This window comes from Strigops habroptila, chromosome 4 (assembly GCF_004027225.2).
Source record: "Strigops habroptila isolate Jane chromosome 4, bStrHab1.2.pri, whole genome shotgun sequence".
Classification (NCBI taxonomy): Eukaryota; Metazoa; Chordata; class Aves; order Psittaciformes; family Psittacidae; genus Strigops; species Strigops habroptila.
The window spans coordinates 56,391,852-56,410,266 of NC_046358.1; the positions used below are offsets into that span (position 1 = coordinate 56,391,852).

General features: G+C 35.3%; 1 protein-coding gene across 5 annotated transcripts in view; it reads right to left on the reverse strand.

Annotated features, from left to right (window-relative positions):
- SBF2 (SET binding factor 2) overlaps positions 1 to 18,415 on the reverse strand; it is a 305,339-nt gene that overhangs the window by 19,982 nt on the left and 266,942 nt on the right. For all 5 annotated transcript variants that reach the window (XM_030483971.1, XM_030483973.1, XM_030483974.1 and 2 more), the window contains exons 32-38: positions 15,012 to 15,149; positions 13,825 to 13,920; positions 10,715 to 10,786; positions 8,001 to 8,185; positions 5,487 to 5,663; positions 1,911 to 2,012; positions 502 to 687 (exon numbers count right to left, since the gene is read on the reverse strand). In XM_030483971.1, the coding sequence (XP_030339831.1) occupies positions 502 to 687; positions 1,911 to 2,012; positions 5,487 to 5,663; positions 8,001 to 8,185; positions 10,715 to 10,786; positions 13,825 to 13,920; positions 15,012 to 15,149 (956 nt within the window). The remainder of the gene's footprint in view (positions 1 to 501; positions 688 to 1,910; positions 2,013 to 5,486; positions 5,664 to 8,000; positions 8,186 to 10,714; positions 10,787 to 13,824; positions 13,921 to 15,011; positions 15,150 to 18,415) is intronic.

Consider the following 18,415-nt stretch of genomic DNA (forward strand, 5'->3'; position numbering starts at 1 on the left):
ACTGCTGGTGTTCACCTTCTTTTGAACATGCAGTATATATATGAAAATAAGAACATCTCAAGACCCCCTGGTTTATAGGTTGTTTTTTCCAGAACTGATGGAGAACAAGGCCTCTTCAAAACTCATTGTCAAGCACAAGGAATTAAAAACTGTCTAGTCACTGTGCTAACAGTCAGTCAACTTCTTCTTTTGAATAAAGGTACCCCAGGCTGCCAAAAGCCAGTCTTAAGCTTAAAAATCTTCTATTTGAAATCTGCATAAATGACCTTCGAAGATGCGTAATGCCAGCCATCCCTTTTGGTCTGTTTTGTGTGGGTGGATCAGAACCCTCTAGGCAACCATTCCAGCTCTTCATGAGGTGAAATTCATGCACTTCAATAAAACCTAGAGAAGGAGGTTGCTAGCCTTCTCTCAAACCACTAGCTATAACATCTGAAATAGAAGCTTCTATTCACTTATTTATTCATTCTTCTTGTAAACTAAAGTTACAGATTGACTTACCTGATGCACACAGTCCAAGAACTGTAAGAAAACAGGAGCAAATCCACTACCCTGACAATTGAGAGTCAGATTACTACGCTGACTGAATTTATGACCAAAAGAGAGCCATTCTTTTTCCACCAGCATTCGAAAGCCTTCAAGTGTCCTATAGAAGGGGTCGCTGAGTAACTGCACCAGAGATACTACCTAGATTACAAGACAGGATATACTGTGTTAAGAGTGACAGAAGTTAGGAGAACATTTTAGTCAATGAATATAAATATTCCATAAACTGTTTACAGTTCAAGTAAACAGAAGCCTTCATATAAACTCAATTACAAGTATTTTACCACATAAATTAAGTAGTTTTATAAAACAAACCAAATCATATTTCACATGAAAAAGCTTCAAATAAATTGAGACTTTACAATACTGTAAAAGTCAAACCTGAGCGACTATAGCCTTTGGAAGTCATTATAGTGCTTACCACATTTAAATTACATTTGAAATAAAACCACTTTTGTTAATAAAACAGGATAATAAACATTTATAAAATAGTATTGGTTGCCTCAGCAAAGAAAGTGTTAAAGAATTGGTCCTGAAGGTGACACTAGAGTTTCTGCAGTGTTGTCATGCTACAGTGCTCACTAGCCAACTTCAGCCTGTTTTTATACACAGCATCTCAGGAGACTAAAATGCAGCACCAACTTCTTTCACTTCCAGCTGTGTATGTCCCCTTCTCTATTCATCGTTTTTCGACAATGATTCCAATAATTATGTTAATATTCTTTTGTGGGTTTGTTTACCTGGTATCAGGGTGTTGGCTGCACACAAAGTTTTTATTTACTAGAACTATTGATATCTGTGTTTATCTTCTGAAATATGATGCAGCTACACGTATACAATGCGTCCATTAAACAAGGCAGCAGGTCTTCATTCACCTTACTTATAGTTCGAGTCAGAAAGTTATCTGTTGTGCTGATCTGTTCTTGCAGCAGGTGTTATAGTCTCTTCGGCACAAATTTAGTTTTCTCTCCGTGTGTGGTCTCCTAACTTCATTTATGGAAAGTGAACAGCAAGAGAAAGAATTCCTCTCCTTCCCTCCTATGCTTAAAGTGAACTGTGTTTACAAAGATAAATGAACAGTTGTGGGAACTTACAGCTTTCATTCTCATATACGGTCAGGTGCAGGAATGCAGATTTTATATCTAAGCCTTAGAACAGTAAGTTCATCAGGACTTATGGGACAAATTAATTTTAAGGAACTCTTTTATAGTGTAAATTGCAAATGAATACAAGAATTCATGCTTTCTAGTTTCTTCTCTGCTGCCACAACACAAATTGATTAATGTTATACCAAATTATCGGCCACTATTGTTTGGTGTTTTTTCTTAATATTTAGCTATTTCAAGGTTTTAATAGCAGCTTACTTGTGCAGTAATATCCCAGCCATCCTCCAAACAAACCATAACAGAAGAACCATTTTCCAGGAGCTCAGAGATGATGACACCCAATTGCATTATCCTGTGAAGCTAGAAAGTATTACAAATAAGTAACATAACTCAAATATAACTTTCTAGATATTATCAATAAGTATAATATTTTCATATTTCATACGAAATATGTATTCCAAAATCTACATATAGTGGAGGGAAATGCATTGATGCAACAGATTAGAAAGCTATAAAATGTAACAGTCTCAGGCTTTTAATCTAAACTACAACAAAACTGAGTAAAGATTTGAAGATAGGAACTTAAGCTATTAAAACCAACGAGTACTGTAATAAAACAGCTGTCATAAAAAGGAGAATGGGAACAACACACTTGACAGATTTATTGCAGAGAAATTCCATCCTGGGCTTAACACTAAAATAACTTCCTGTGAAATGTTCAGGTTCCACAAAGTCAGTAAGTACTTTGATGGGAGAACCCATGTAAGATATTTACAAGGTAGTATTTCTAAAGCTCAATCTCATGGAAATCTGCAATGAAATTCGTAACAGTAACAATAATAATGAAAAAAACCCCAAACCTAAAAACAAACAAAGAAAAATCCTATTTCTGTAAACTGGAAATAGTTCAGGTAGATTAAACAGTGTTTCTTATATTTGAGTGGACTGGCTAAAACATATGGAAAGAGGACACATTAAATATTTGCATTTAATATTCATTATGTAGTGATACTAAAATGCCTCGAGCAGATGGGGTAGTTTATTCCTCTGGGAAGGGTTATTGACTTGAATGAGACTGATTCAAACATGATAGGTATAAGCAGGTTAAAAAAAATTAGGTGAATTTGGGCAATTTGATATGAGACTACATATTATGATTACTACAACGAAAATATTTGTTATATTTCTACCATTTTTGTCATGCTGTGACAGCATTCTTGGTAAACATCATATCAGACAGTATGTAAGCAATTCAGGTTTTTACAGCAGAATGAAACTGCTCTTTGCAGAGCACTGAATACAATTCAACCATTAGCAGCAGTAGGAAAGGTGAAAGCCTGGAAGAAGGGAGAAAGCAGTATAGGAAACCAAAGAAACAAAATATGGCATGAGACATCTAAGATCATTTATGCACGGAAAAAAGAAAGTTCAGAAAACACAGGAAAGTGAGTAGGGAGAAAAACCTTAAAAAACCCCAATCCTATGAATATTACTATGGAAATTGTGATGGAAAACACTTCACTCCTCTGAATATTCATATAGCCATTACTTAGAAAATAAAAGAAACTAATTTTCCTGCAATTTTTATTAGGAAAAGATTGAAATGAGCACCACTTGTAAAATAAAGCGGTTTGTTTATTGTTCTATACTTTTACGCAGTAGAATAGAAGAAAGGCTGGTTTTTGCCATCCTTAATGTAGAAACCGATATGCAATCTGATTATACAGATTAAATATATAAAAATGCAAAACACTACTTGTATCTTTTGTATAAGGAAAACAGGGCAGCAGTTTAAATTTCTTCTTACAAATTTACACCCTTATAAACAAATATTTACCCTATAAGTGTTAAAAACAATACTGTGTAACTTCTATTGCCCAGGAGAGGAAAGCTTACCACAATAAAAACACCCTTCCAAGATGACAGATCTATGTTCTTTCACAAGAATAGTAGAAAATGTGTCAAATTAGTCATAAATTAACTTTATTACATAAGTCACATATGACATGATTTAAACCACAGAAATGTGATTTAAATGACATACAGCTAGTGTGCTACATTATGATCTAGTCCTAAGCAAAGAGAGATACACTATTAGTTTTCCTCTCAAGTATGACAAAAGAGAGTAACTCAAATGTTATAAACTCCCCTTGATCTCTGTGCTCTTATGTCTGGTTTTGGCTGGAATAGAGTTAATTTTCTTCCTAGTAGCTGGTACAGTTTTGCTGTGTTTTTGCTTTAGTCTGAGAACACTCTGATAACACGCCCATGTTTTAGTTGTTGCTCAGTAGCACCTACCCTGGTCAAGAACTTTTCAGGCTCATGCTCTGCCAGTGAGGAGGGGCAGAAGAAACCGTGAGGAAGCAGAGACAGGACACCTGACCCAAACTAGGCAAAGGGATATTCCATACCACAGCACGTCATGCCCAGTATATAAACTGGGGGGAGTCACCCAGAAGGGACCGATCGCTGCTCGGGTGGGGCTGGGTATTGTATTGCAATTGTATTGCTCATCACTGCTGTTTATTGTTTCCCTTTCCCCTTTTGGTTTTTATATTCTCTCCCCTTGCTATTTCCCTTGTCATTACCATTATTAGTAGCATTATACTGTATTTTAGTTATTAAAATTTTCTTATCTCAACCAGTGGGTTTTATATTCCTTTGATTCTCCTCCCCATCCCACTCTGGAGGGGGGAAGAGGTGGGAGAGCAAGTGACTCTGGGGTACTGAGTTACCATCTGGGTTTAAACAATGGCATAGGGACATGTTTATTTCACCAAAGTGATATTCATTTATCTACATTTATTAACTTGCTCAACTACTCTGTGATTGAAAATGCTCACATGATGATGGAGTCAAGTTTTCATGCTCTTCCCACTTCTCCCCTTCCTGAAGAATGCGGTGGCCAGACACAGCAATGACCAACTCCTGTGCTCTCTATGGAGTGGATCACACCTCAAGGTAAGAAATTAAGCCACTCTTTGCACTGTGTAGCACATTTCAACCAGGAGTACATTTTCTAATGCATAATTACTGAAATGACTCTGTTACATGTTATTTCCTCCTTAAGAAAGCAGCACAGGAGTCTATCCTGTTTTCTATGACTAATAGCATTTAAGAAGAATATTCCAAACATAACATACAACTGCTTAAAACATTCACTATAATTGAAACAGTTTTAGATATACAAAGAGTTGACTTTCCCACATCCTTTGTAATTTGCATCCTGCAAAGTTACTTGCAGCCCTGTCTTTGTTTGGTTAATCTTTATGTAAGGGAACATGGGACAGGGAAGTAAAGGAACAGATACAAAGAGAACAGATTAACATACACAGAATCCCCTCTCTCCTGCAAACACTTCCCCATATCCCAACAACAGGTAACAGATGCTAGCTTATTTGTTGAGTACTTGTGCATATGGAAAATCAGAATGAGAACACTTATGAAGAGCAATATATAGGTTTTAAAATCAAAAGGTTCATTTATTGTTCTATACTTTTTTTTTCTGATTTTTAAAATATATAAGAAAAAGCAGTGACAACCAAGACCACAAATTCATATAGGCAGAAAAAACAGTCATCTCTACTTGTGTATGTGTTCCATGCTAAAAGCCATAAATTATGTCATGAAAAATGCCTCCCACATTTGTACGTCATGATTGTATTAAAACAATAATGCTTATGGAAGGACAGAATTGATAATATGCAAAATAATTACAATGAACAAAGAACAGCTGGTCAGAATACAATAGGCCTCTGCCAGGAGAGCCTGAAATTTATTTTGTGTAAGCAATACTGCATATAGATTGTTAGAAGTATCTGTCATATAAATTACCTGTGGGAACCACTCTGACTCCCCAAGTGCTTTAAGGAATGTTGCCTCAGAATCTGTAGGAATAGTGCTGGGAACACAAGCTCTCATCAGCTTTTTAAAGCTTGCCTTTGTCTGTCGGATGTCACTGAATTCAACAGGAACAAATTCACAATTCAAAGCAAAATCAAGTTTGAATCCCTGTATGTAAAGGACAACAGTAGATGTAATTTAAAAGGGAAGCATATTTTTCACTGACAGTCTCATTAAATCTCAATATCTTGCATGTTTTATTGCTAAGTATTTCAATTCTTAATTAAAAATCTGTTTAGTTAAACACCTGCCCAGGATAATAAAAATCCTTACACCACTTGCAAAATATACCATAATAAAGTACTACTCATAACAACAAAATGTACTGCATGGCAGTCACATTTATAATAATAATAAATAATAGTAGTAAAACCCCAAAGTGATAAATCTACTGAGTTCTTTATATACAACATAATGTGCTTACTTTAAGATTTTTAAAGCAAATTAACAATAAATACGTAAAAATTAAAATAACTGTATGAATGACAAAGCAGCAGTGCAGGACAGATTCTAATATGCAACAATACAGAAAAAAAAAAGTAACCCCAAATCTAAAGAGAACCCCCAAAACTGCAAACTAGCTGACTCATCTAAATGGTCACTGCACACTGAGACAGTTGTGTGTCTGAAGTACCTAGTTCAACACAGAGTAGCAGTCATATTATATCAGGGAATACCTGATATAATTTCCTAGAAGTATATGAGGTTTTCCTAGCAGATTTCTTCCTATTTTGTTTTACTTGCTGCATTTACAAAATGGGAAATAAGAGAAGGACTGAATTAAAAGATCAAGTTAGCTAACCGAAAACAAAATAAACCCTCAAACTACAATGAAAAGCATAATATGGAGAATATTATTAGGCAAAACAATTCTCATGTAAGAAGCATCACTGAAGATCTTTACAGCCAACATTTTCATTTTGCTTCAGAAATTCTTCTTTCATGGAATTAACCCTGGCTTGCAAATAATCTTCATTAAGCTGCTTCATAGGATGCCAAGCAAAAATGGAGGAAAGTGAAAGCTCAGATTTATTCTGTTCATACTTTGACATGGTTCAAAAATAAATTTAATAGCTCAACTACTGAACTTGCTTTTCTTGAATGCTATGCTGTAATAATATATGATAAAAGCAACTGAGAAAAGTAGCACATTTCCTTAAAATGATAATTCTGTTTTTATTATCCATTTGTACGACATGCTATTTGGCAGAATAAAACAGGAATCAAGACCAGTAACGGATGCTCTGCCAAGTCCTTTACAAAGCCAGAAAATTCAAGTTAGTAGGATGCTAACAAAGCTAGGATAATACTCGATAATCAAAAATCAACACAATTTCTTTTCTCTAAAATACTATAATCTATCCAAAAAGGTGTCTGAAACTGTAGACATCATGGTCCTTTTCATGTAATCAAATCAGGATGGACAGACTTCTGAGTTGTCCTTATTCACATCAATTTGGTTTCATGTGAGTTGAAGTGCTGCCCACATTAACAAAGGTTTTCTTCTCTGGTAATTGCTTTCCTGACTAACAACATTCCATTTGCTTCGTAACATATTTCAACACATCAGGTAAAATAAAACTGCCCTTAAAATTTCCAAATAAGTCTGTTTCATGTTTCCCAATCTAGAAATCACTGAGATGACAGCTCAGCTGAATGTTAGATGAGTAGTCAGTAGAATCAGAGTACAGTAGCATGCATTTAGGTGTAATTAAGCATGGCTCTGAAAGCAAGAACTTACAGATACACAACTCCAGCACTTCCCTTGCAATAGCTCTGAACAGTCTCTGAAAGGAGCAGCAAGCTCCACTGCTGCTACACTAGTCCCACTGCCTACATTCCCATCATTCATCTTTATCCCAGGAGCTACACTGCACAGAGCCAAACTCTGCTGCCCTTGCTCCATGCAAAGAAAATGCAGGGAGACAGTTAAGACAGTGAAGAGATGGTGACTTCTGAATACGAAGGCTTTTCTGGAAGCTCTGTGGCCTAGCAATGTGTTTCCTTCCTAGCCATGTCCTTCCTAATTTGAATGCTCTTACCTTGTACAAAAGCTACTCCATTACTCTAGTAATCTGTTATCCGTCTTTGTATCTCTTAGATCTACTACACATCAGCACAAAAGTGACAAATACGGCTCTACTCACAAAACTTTTGTGAGTTTGAGCCTGATTTTTAAGATAATTTAGTATATTTTAGTTTATGTTAACTTTGTGGTATTTTATGATTGCAGAGCTCAATTTTCAACCCCACTGAGTTATACAGCATTAATTGTTATTCTGCATGTAGGAATAATCCTCAAAAGAGTTTACACCTTTAGGAGAGTTATCAATCTGCCTTACCTAGAATATTATTTACAGTTTTGCAATAATATGAGGGTTTTTAAACTCAAGCCATATAAATAAAAACAATGTTAACATTAAAAAAAGAAACAACTGCCATTACCCGTAACTGAGATTTTTCTCCAAATATATAGAGGGCTGCTTGCCGTCTCAAAAGCTGACTTTGCAGAAAAGTGCTGCTGCTGTAGGAAGTGGTGTTATCTTTCCCTGCAAGTCTTGCACCAACATCAATGAATGGGGTCTGAGTGTTGATAAATCGATTGCTTGAACGAAGACTTGCCCATACACCTTCATAAAGATGAAAAACAGTTTAAAACCTCTTCGCGTGAGGCACTGGAGATCATAATTACTAACGCACATCCTAAAACATAATTTGGAAAGCAGAGAGCTTAAACATGTCATTTACATTCCCCACAGGACATCACTAACAGCACATACTGGAAAGGAATATTTTCATAACAAAAATTGTCAAAAGCATCCTACTGCATTTAACCTAAGAAACTAATCAAACTCTGCACAGCTCTTTCTATTGTAGAGACAGTGGTTGCAATGATATCAGTAATACAATGACAAAATGAATCACAACTTCCAAGTAATTAACACCCATTTAAGCTTATGGAAATGAAATTGCTAGTGTTGTTCGTTTTAGAAGTAGGGACAAAAATCTGATGTATTTCCTCTTAAAGGCAGATTATTTTGGAAGTCTAATCAGTAACAGTATTACATAATTACTTTCTTCAAAAACAGAAATAGTATCACTTTAAAATTTCCTGTTACCTAGAATTCTTGTATTCCTTTTGCCCTAGACAATGTAAAAGTATCAACCATATCGTATTATAATGAAAATCTATAAAAGGATGATCAGTATTACATTTCAGGGTAAAGTATTTCATATTTACTCTTGAAATGCCATGATTAAAATGCAGACTGCCATGAATTTTGGTTTGTAATTGTCCATCTCTAATGGACAATTAGAAATGAAAACTAAGTTCTTTTTCTAATCATGTGTTTCATGACTGTATTATAGCATATGTAACTACGGTACAGTTGTGTGAGTAGGGACGCCTAGAAGACCACAGTTTTACAGTTTAATCTGGCAGTAAGACCGCCATTACTCTGGCAGCAGGGCATGGTACAGAAATCCCCAAGCTTGCACCAACACAAACTTGAAACAGTACACTGTGACATGGAACCACGGACTTGCCTCTGAAAGCAGCACAGCAATATTTGAATGGCATTGTACCTCTGCCTCTCGATAGCATTTTTTGTTTGTATATTGTGCCTTCCTGATGCAGCTATTGTAATTTCCAGAAGAGGAAATTCCTATAGCACACAGATATGCTCTGCTCAGATCACGCCTAAGGAAGTTTTGTGATTTTTAACATAAGTAGTGATAAAACAGATTGCCAAGGCCTGTTTAGCATTAGCAGAGGAAAAGACAAGTAGTAAATATTTTTCTGTTTCTTGTGCCTTAGTAACAAGGATCTTGTGAGACTGTTTTTGTGTATCCTATGTGAGGTATGTAAAAGGTTCTTGATTTTCAGAATGTAAATGACACTACTTGAAAATCAAATCCCTTAAAGTATACTAAACTTGGCATTCAAATGGCAGTGTGAAATTCTTTAACCCATTATGCAGTAAATCAGATTATCAGAAGAGACTCTTTTCCATACATCTGTGAAACAAGATATCCAAAAGAGGCACCAGAGATACCTCGTAGCTGTAGAAATTTAGACACTACAGTATCAAAAAGCCCCTTTCAACCCCTTCAGGAAAATCCAATAATATGTATAGTCAACATTTCTTTCATAGAAGAAAAAGCTGCAGGTAACAGTAAAATCCCATTGAGATATCTCAACCAGCAAAATAATTTTATTCTGTTTTTTAGAAGCAGGATTATGTTTCTATTAAAGAATAATTCTGTACAGTAATCCTCAACAGGGACTTGTCTGTACTTGTCTGCCTCTCTGGCTGCTAGACTGAGATGTAAGCAAAAAAATAGGAGTAACTGAGGATGGCTGGCTAGGAACTTATGATTTGCTAACAGTTCTAAGTAATTTAAACTTCAAAACCAGCCAGTTTTATACAATACTTTACAAGGTAGTATGTTTAGTATAAACTTTTGTTTCACATCTCTACTACCACAGATGAAATAATAAAGACTTCAGCAAGCAGAATCACGGCAAGCGTATAAGAAGAGGAATAATTGCTTGTTTGTTTGGTATGAAAAAATGCTAGCTTCAACACAGACAACTGTACCCAAAGATGATATTTACAAAAATACAGTGTCACTTTCTAACATTTTATGTATGCAGGCCATCATTAGTGCCTGTAGCACATCAAAAGCAACAAAATGGGTTACAAACACATGAAGATGAACATGTTTACCAGTGATGCATAACGATGATTAAAAGACAGCTATATCTTTGTTCTAATTTTGCCTACTATTTTATTTTCTGTTAGCAGTATCCAGCTTTCTTTATTTGGCATACACATTCTTAGTACATCTTTCTAATTTGGCAGAAATTAATTTTTTCGCACAGAAAATTTTCTACAGATCATTCCACATTAGGTCATAACAGTATTAAAAGAATAACCTGGTGAAGCATGTGACTAAATCACTGTCACTGCATCATACATTCAATGGCCAAAAAACCCCAAAACAAAACCAAAGCACAACACTGAACTAAAGCCCCAAAATCTTGTTAATGCAGAACCAAGGGTTTCCATCAGTATCACTTTAGCATGTATTAAGATATTGTATTAGTTATGGAGATGGTAGAAAAGAATGTGCTTTCAGGACACAGAATACAGTACCTTGATAGACTCTTCCCTTAGTTGCTGATTTGGAATTTGAATGAGTGAAACATTTATCTCTGTACCCAACCACTGGTAGATAACAGTTAAGACAGAAGGAGGAGGAATGGAATGCACATTGGAGCGAGACACATTGCAGGAGAAAAGAAAAGGGTTACTTATTAATTTCCAAAGATCTAATATATATTGTATTTCTTAATAGTACATGATTTATCAGACAGCACAAATCTTAGTCATAACAAGACAAAACATCAATCAAGCCAGAAAACCAATATAAAATGGGAAGGAAGTACCCATTTATCAAAAAGGAGTAATTTTCATTGTCATTGCAATAGCTTCAAACATGTAGCACAGCCATCATGTGGTTTTCCATAATTATAATACCAAAGGAAATGTAATGATTAAATCATTCTGCTGAATACTTCACTGAAAGCTTCGAACCAGTTGAAAGTCAGTGTAATTAAAAATGCCAACCTCAGTGCTTTTTGAAAAAAACTGGTTTAGTCTATTTTAGGTACATAATTTGATGGGCCTCAAAATCAAATCATAGTGCAAGTTGTTAGTTCTATACACCTACAAACATTTTTAAGGACTGTGTAAAAGTATACTATTTAGAAAACATGTAGTATCTATCACAAAAGAGATTTCCTCTCCCTTGCAAAAATTCTCATTTTCAGTGGGAGCCTTATATGCTTATCAGAGGGTGTATTTTTGGCTCAAAAGCCACATCAACACAAGCAACTTCTTTTATCACAAATATTCTATTAAAACGTACTCAGTGTTAATGTCTCCTGCTTTTAAAATAAATGTCTAAGTCTGTATTCATTAATTGTAAATACCCTAGTATTCTTCCAACAGCAGCAAATCATATTGAGAAAACATTTAGTTCTATTAAATTCCACAGAAGTGCCAGATAAGAACTGCTGTTCCACAGAACCACACTATAAAGTAATGTAAGAAGAAAAGGTATGTATTTTGAGTGAACTTACAATTCCTACGAAAGATATCAACCAAAGTGTTGCCAAAAAAAAAAAAGTCCAAGAATGAAAATATATTATGAAATATAAGTATTCGGCCAAATATTTCAGATCAGAAACAGCTTAACTGGGCTTTAGGCAAATACTCTGTCAACATTGTTCCAGATAAAGTAAAAAAATCATACCTGACATGGACACAAAAATTTAGGACAATTGATGAGTATTCAGAACAATGATGATTTTTAAAAATGAGAAATACTACTCAAGCACTGGCTCAAATCTTCTGAATTAAATTTTAAAAAGATGTGTATTAAAAATACATTCTCTGGCACAAAAAATAGAAAATGTAATTTTAAGTTACTGTATCATAGCTGAACCTGACTTTTGAGCCCCGGTATGTGTGACAATCGAAACAAGGAAAGAAAGGAGGATTCAGAATCAAAACCAAAAAATACTGTGTTTGCATTTTGTATAGTGCGTAATCCATAGCTGCTTGCTATGATAAAGTAGTAACTAGCTAACACCCTTGTCTTTTTTTTTTTTTCTTTTTGAGTTCTTCTTGCCATTATGAAGGGGAGAGACTACCATTTTTAGACTGCCTGCAAAAGTCTGGTTTTCAGCTGACCAAAACCCTGTATTTTGGTCCTGCATACAGTCTCAACACTACTTCACATGTGAAATGTAACTAGCTGTGAAAAAGTAGTAAAGAACTTTGAAATAATAAATCAGGTGAATCAATTTATTTGAGAACAGCAATTTTAGAGATTCTATATACTTTGTGTATTTTAGAGTTTCTTCTAGAACTGCCTTAGCTAATCTAAAAAACTAGTTTTTACTGCTCTACAGGGATACTCCTTTTCCCTCTTCTGTCTTACCCTGTCAACTTTTCACCTTCACTAGTACTTGTCAAACATTCTTATGCTCCAGCAAAGCCCTCATGTATCCTGATGAACTGTGAAAAGACTGCAGATACTGGGCTGTAATTACACCTTTCAGATACATAGAACAGGTGTGGCATCAATCCAGCAAGACATAAGATAACTTCTCTGCCCTCTTCCTGATTACTGCTGAAATTTAGTCAAGAGACTTAGACTTCAGTGTCCAACATAACAACACATCTGTGATCTAATACTGCCTTGAGAGTCCTTTTTTCTTCACTGATGTCCTGGGTTCAGCTCAAACCACGACAACTGAGTAGCTACAAACTCATCCTATCACACTCACCACAAACTCTATCCCCAGAATCTGCAACAGTTATTTCAGTAATCCTTTTGTCTTCAAAAGACAACTTCCATATAGTCAACCAGCAAGCTTTCCCGTGCTTATCTGGAGCACCTTCACTGCCCCTCAGCACCACTCTGCTGTTGGCACTTTTGTCCCAACACAAAGGGATGGAATACAACAAAACATCTGCTGTCAGCTACCCAGCATTTTCACTATTCCAGTACAAAGCCAGGCTAGGCACAACCATCAATTTATATAACAATTTCTATCCTAACAAGCATATATTTAAGGAATTTGATACACTAACTTATGCATGCATTGCACATCAAAAATCCTAACAATTTCATCAGACTACAAAAGTAGCTGGAACCCATTTCATAGAATGAAAGCTTCTTGTAGAAATGACACTGATGAGCCCTTGTACCTAAGAATAACTCTATCTCCCAGTTACTATGCCTGGCCATGTAACTTCCTCCATTACCTAGACTAACATTATTCAGATAGATTATTTATAACTTTATGAAGCATCAGCTAACCTTCAGCCAAATGCCAGTATGGTCTTTAATTGGAGATTCTAAAGTGCATTCAGTTATAATAAAAAATCTATATTTTCAGGCCATACATTTTAGACAAATTACAAATACTGATGAATCACAAAGTATTTAGAAACTTAAGTCATAATTTTCCACTGATTTCCAATACGAAACAAGCTTTACTTCAATGGTAAGTAAAGGACTTAAACAGAAATCAGATACTTAAATAATGTTAAGGACTGAAGCTAATCTGTAATTTCTATTTTGTTGTTTCATGGAGTAATGAATTGGTAAGCAGTGTAATTATTTTTATTGCACTAACATTTTGTTATCATTTATTACTTTAAATAACAGACTTTGAGCTAGTCTTACTAACCTCCTTGAGCAAAGCTATTGGATAGATTTACATCCAAATGTCCTGGCACTACCTGCTTAAACACAGTAGACATTCTTGAAGCCCTCCTTTCAGTGCCTAAAGTCAGCCAGAAAAAAGAACAAAAGATTAAAAAACTACAGTGTTACTCACACTAATACTTAACATAACTAATAAAATGCCCTTTTTCACACAATACAGCTAATTCTTGCTAGTTTTGTACTTCAGATTGATTTTTTAAGACATGTATACACTGGCAACAGTATGGAGATGTTAGATACAGCTAAGCAATCAACATTTTACAATAAGTAAAGCAAAGCATACACACTTTGGGAATGGTGTTATTTTACAAGAAAAGCCACTGTTTGGCTACATTAGGCTAATTAGAGCCAACTAAATAAGACAAGACAGACACAATTTCAAGTTACATACTCCTCTTTCTAAGACATTGGGGTTACCTTCACATAAGCCTGACCAAGTTTCATCACATAATAACTGAAATAAAACATGGATTCATTTCTTCATGGTTCCACATATGTGTAATTCAAGGGTATTATGAAAGTTTTTACTGCAAGTAAAACTATACTTTAAAATGACATTATACGCCCATTATGAGCATGTAACACAGATGAAAATGCCTATATATTGCTTCTGTTGCTGCTGCAACTAAATACTATGTCTGTTCATGTACAATCTGAGCTTGTAATCTCATATTTTGCATTACATGAAAGAGTAGTATTTTGCATTCTCTTCATCTTGGCAGTCTCTTATTCAATATCCAGTTTTCAGTACACTTAATCTGTTATGAAAGTATTTAAACTGCATATTTGCTTTTGATTCTGTTATATAATGTAAATGTTGCATTTGATTAAAAAAACCCAACAAAAAACTGGAAAGTTTTGGCATCTTGATATTCTGGAGAACTTTATTTGTTCCAGAATTGTAATAAATTACTAATGCTTCAAGACTGGCCATCACACTCAAGTGACTTCTTCAAAAACTATGACCCACAGGTGGTTGTTTACTGTCAGATTAGGAATACCAAAAAGTATTTTGGGAAAGATTATAAACATGTAAGTGTAACAGTAAAGAAACAACAGAATTCATATGGGTCACTGAATTAACACCAAATCAGAGAAAACTCACTTTCAAACTTAACTACAGAAAAGCACTGTGTAAACCAATTTTACCTGGAGACAGAGCAATTGTTGGTCTAGCAGTAAGAGTGCTACTGCCATTCATTTTGCAGTGGACGGATATCACATTCAGTAAGGCTTGTAGGTATTTCTCCTGTTCTATACTGCTTGAAGATTCTAAAGAAGTAGGAGCTACAGTCACAAAAAAAATGGAATACATAAAAATACAAATAAATTTACAAATACATAAAATAGCACAATTAAAAGCTTATTATGTAAAAGAGAATATTGAGAATATCATGGTTTGTCTATCAAAGGTTCAAAAAGCCATTCCTTTGATGACAAAGAATGGTCAGATGTTCGTCACCTGGCTGGAGAGCAGCAGCCAGCAATATTCTCTTGCATTCCACACTACAAAGCTAAACTTCTGAAAGAGTCTGTTACCTCATAGTCACTACCTAAAACATTCATCATTAGCCAGTGATGAATACAATAGAATGGAAATCACAGTTTTCCCTTCACTCTCAGAACGAAAAGGAACATGTCTAAGTTTGTGCTACTTTTCAGCAAATTTCACCCTTTTAAAGAAAATGTGTAGAGAACAAATAGAATTGTTTAATTAACAAAAGCAAGTTAAAACCATACTCAACCAGCTCTTCTCGTTCCAGTAAAGTAAGCTTACTTACCTATAACTGGAGAGTCCTTGAGATATATTGACCATTCACTGAAAGAATACATATCTCAAAAGACAACAGTGTTCATGCACTCTGCTCCATCAACAGACACAACCTATATGTCCTTCAGGTAACCTGCTCCCAGAATCTGACCTTTTTAATGGAAAGAAGACAAGAGGAAAGAGGATGGACACTGCATGCACACCTGGATAACACATGTTAAGGGATCTCCAATTGTGAAAAGTAATGTTCCTGTTCCCTGGAAACAAGTCCACCTGCTCTTTCACCAGTAGGTAACTTCAGAGGTGTCTTCCTACATGCTTAGGTAACTTAAGGCAGGGGGGTGTGTGAGTGGGAGAGGTGAGGTGTCTGCACTGTTGTATCACAACTTCTTCTCTGAAAACTGCTGAATAATCCTTTAAATGTCTGTAGTTTCAGATGACTACTCTACAGATCTCGGAAAAAGAATAATTTTCTAATTGTTACTGATGTTGCTTAAGTTACTGGAGACATGCAGAAAGATCATTTCAAAGAGAGAAAAGTGCTGTAAAAGACTGGATGAAAGCAAAGCCAGAGAGGGAACAGACAGTTTAAAAACAGAGGGCAGAGAAAACAAAAAGGCAAGATGAGAAAGTGTAGTGCTCTGAGAAAGTACTGAAGCTAAACAGGTAGTGCACCAAAGACAATCTTCAGACTTTAAAAAGTTAAGAATCCACTAACAAAACACAGAATAAAGGAAAAAAACCCTCAAAAATAAGGAAAAAACCCCCTCTTAATTGGAAAAACTTCACCCGTTTGTGTCCAGGTGCAAGGACCTAAAGGAAGGGAAGGAGATGAAGGTCAGGTCCTGTGCCATACTAGGATGACAAAAAAGTGTCCAATCTCATTGAGTCAGATTTTTGTTTCAAATGCCAAACAAAAATTTTTTAATTCTATTTTATTGCAGCCACCTTTGGACTCACTATAGGACAAAACTGTCATAGCTGCTTAAACCAGGATTTGGTAGCTTAACCTCAAGAGCCAAGATTTGGACTAAGAGATAGAGTCAAAGAATTTGAGCACATTTTGACGAACCACAGTGGTAACTTATAAATAGCTTTCTTCGGTGATGATCCAATCAGATTCTATGCTGAAGACTAATAGACAGTAACCTAACTAGCTGGGGTGGCAAAAGAAATTTCAAGACAGCCCTGTTAAAATTAGTATCTAAATGACCCTTTTAAAATTAGTGTCTGAATTGGAAGTACAATTACGGAATGATTAGAAAATGTACATGCAGGAAACATCATGCTATTTCTGTCTGACAAACTGGAACAAGCCTGAAGAAAAACAGTATTTTCTTTTCAACTATTAAGCAGGGTTTACACATCCTGAAATCTGCTTGAATGATTTCTGGGTCCCCAAGTCCTTGAAGCAATGCCACAAAAACTCAATTTAGGTCTTAACAATTTAGTTAAAAGAAATGAAATGTCTAAATAAAAGGATAATGTCCTTACCACTGGCACTTGCAAGGTTTTATTTTGTGAAGAGTATTGTGTGTGTTTCAGGAAAGACACTGGGCAGATGAACAGCTTGACTTATACAAAAATCTCTTACTGAACTGAGCAAATACCTGAATTAAAGACTGAGGAAAATTTTGCCCTTCATCTTTAACCACCAATCATCCCTTCACACAGTGCTTAACAGCAGTATAAAGGGATGAAAACTAATTGGTGACTGAAGCATTAACCCCTTACCTGCTCAGCTGAACAGGGATTTCTATAAAATAAGTGATCTTTTAAGTGCTGTATCATGCATGAAGGCCATCACAACAGCATGGATTTAAGCAAAAGAGATGGAGATCCCAGCAAAATTATAAATCCAGGAAAGAAATGCATTGCTTAGTAATGCAATAAGATTGCCCCAGCTGCCAATATCTTCTCTCTATGCCTGAGAGAATCCATCTTTATCTTATTACAGGTCCTAATATAGTAAATATCTAGCCTGTATCAAAATAACTGTCCTCTTGGATAGTGTTACTACATACAAGAAACATAATTGGTATTCCTAGATGGCATTTAACCAGTTCTTAGTAATTCAGCTGCAGAATGTCATACTTAGAACTAAAATGCTCTGCAAAAATATACCCAGAAAGGCTGAAGTGAAATTCAGAAACCAACTTTCATGTTTCAAAGGAAATTCCGAAAAGACCTGTATAGTCTACACCTTCCTACTTAAACATCTGTTAATAATTCTTTATGGACAGACTTTAGAAAAATACAATTCCCTTGCATGTGTAGTTTGGTTCCATACAGCAATTCATTACTGTGCATAATTTCTCTAAAAAACTATGTTCTGTGCTTCTGATATAACATATTGTTCCCAACTATACTTTGAAAACTTGCTCAACACACAATGTAACAAGAAATCACAACTATTTTACAAAGTTCCAGCAGGTCCTCTTTGTTTCCGTCTATCAAATCCAGAACTGCCTAATAGAAATCTACTCCTATGAAATTTCTGCTTAGGAAGGTATGCATCTGTCAACATTAATTTAATTTAAGATTATCTTCGTCCTCTTAGTTTGCATCACAATGCGTTTTTCAATATAGACCCTCCTTCATTGTACACAACTCCTACTGAGACAAACACATGCACCTGCGTATAACCATCTTTATTGCTCAGTTTCTTCAAAATTTTTGTTTCATCAAGCTTCAACTTCATTATGAATTAAATATCCTATAAATATTTTCATTTTCCCTGCAGTACCTTTCTGACAACAGTCTCCATTTTCTTCACATTTTA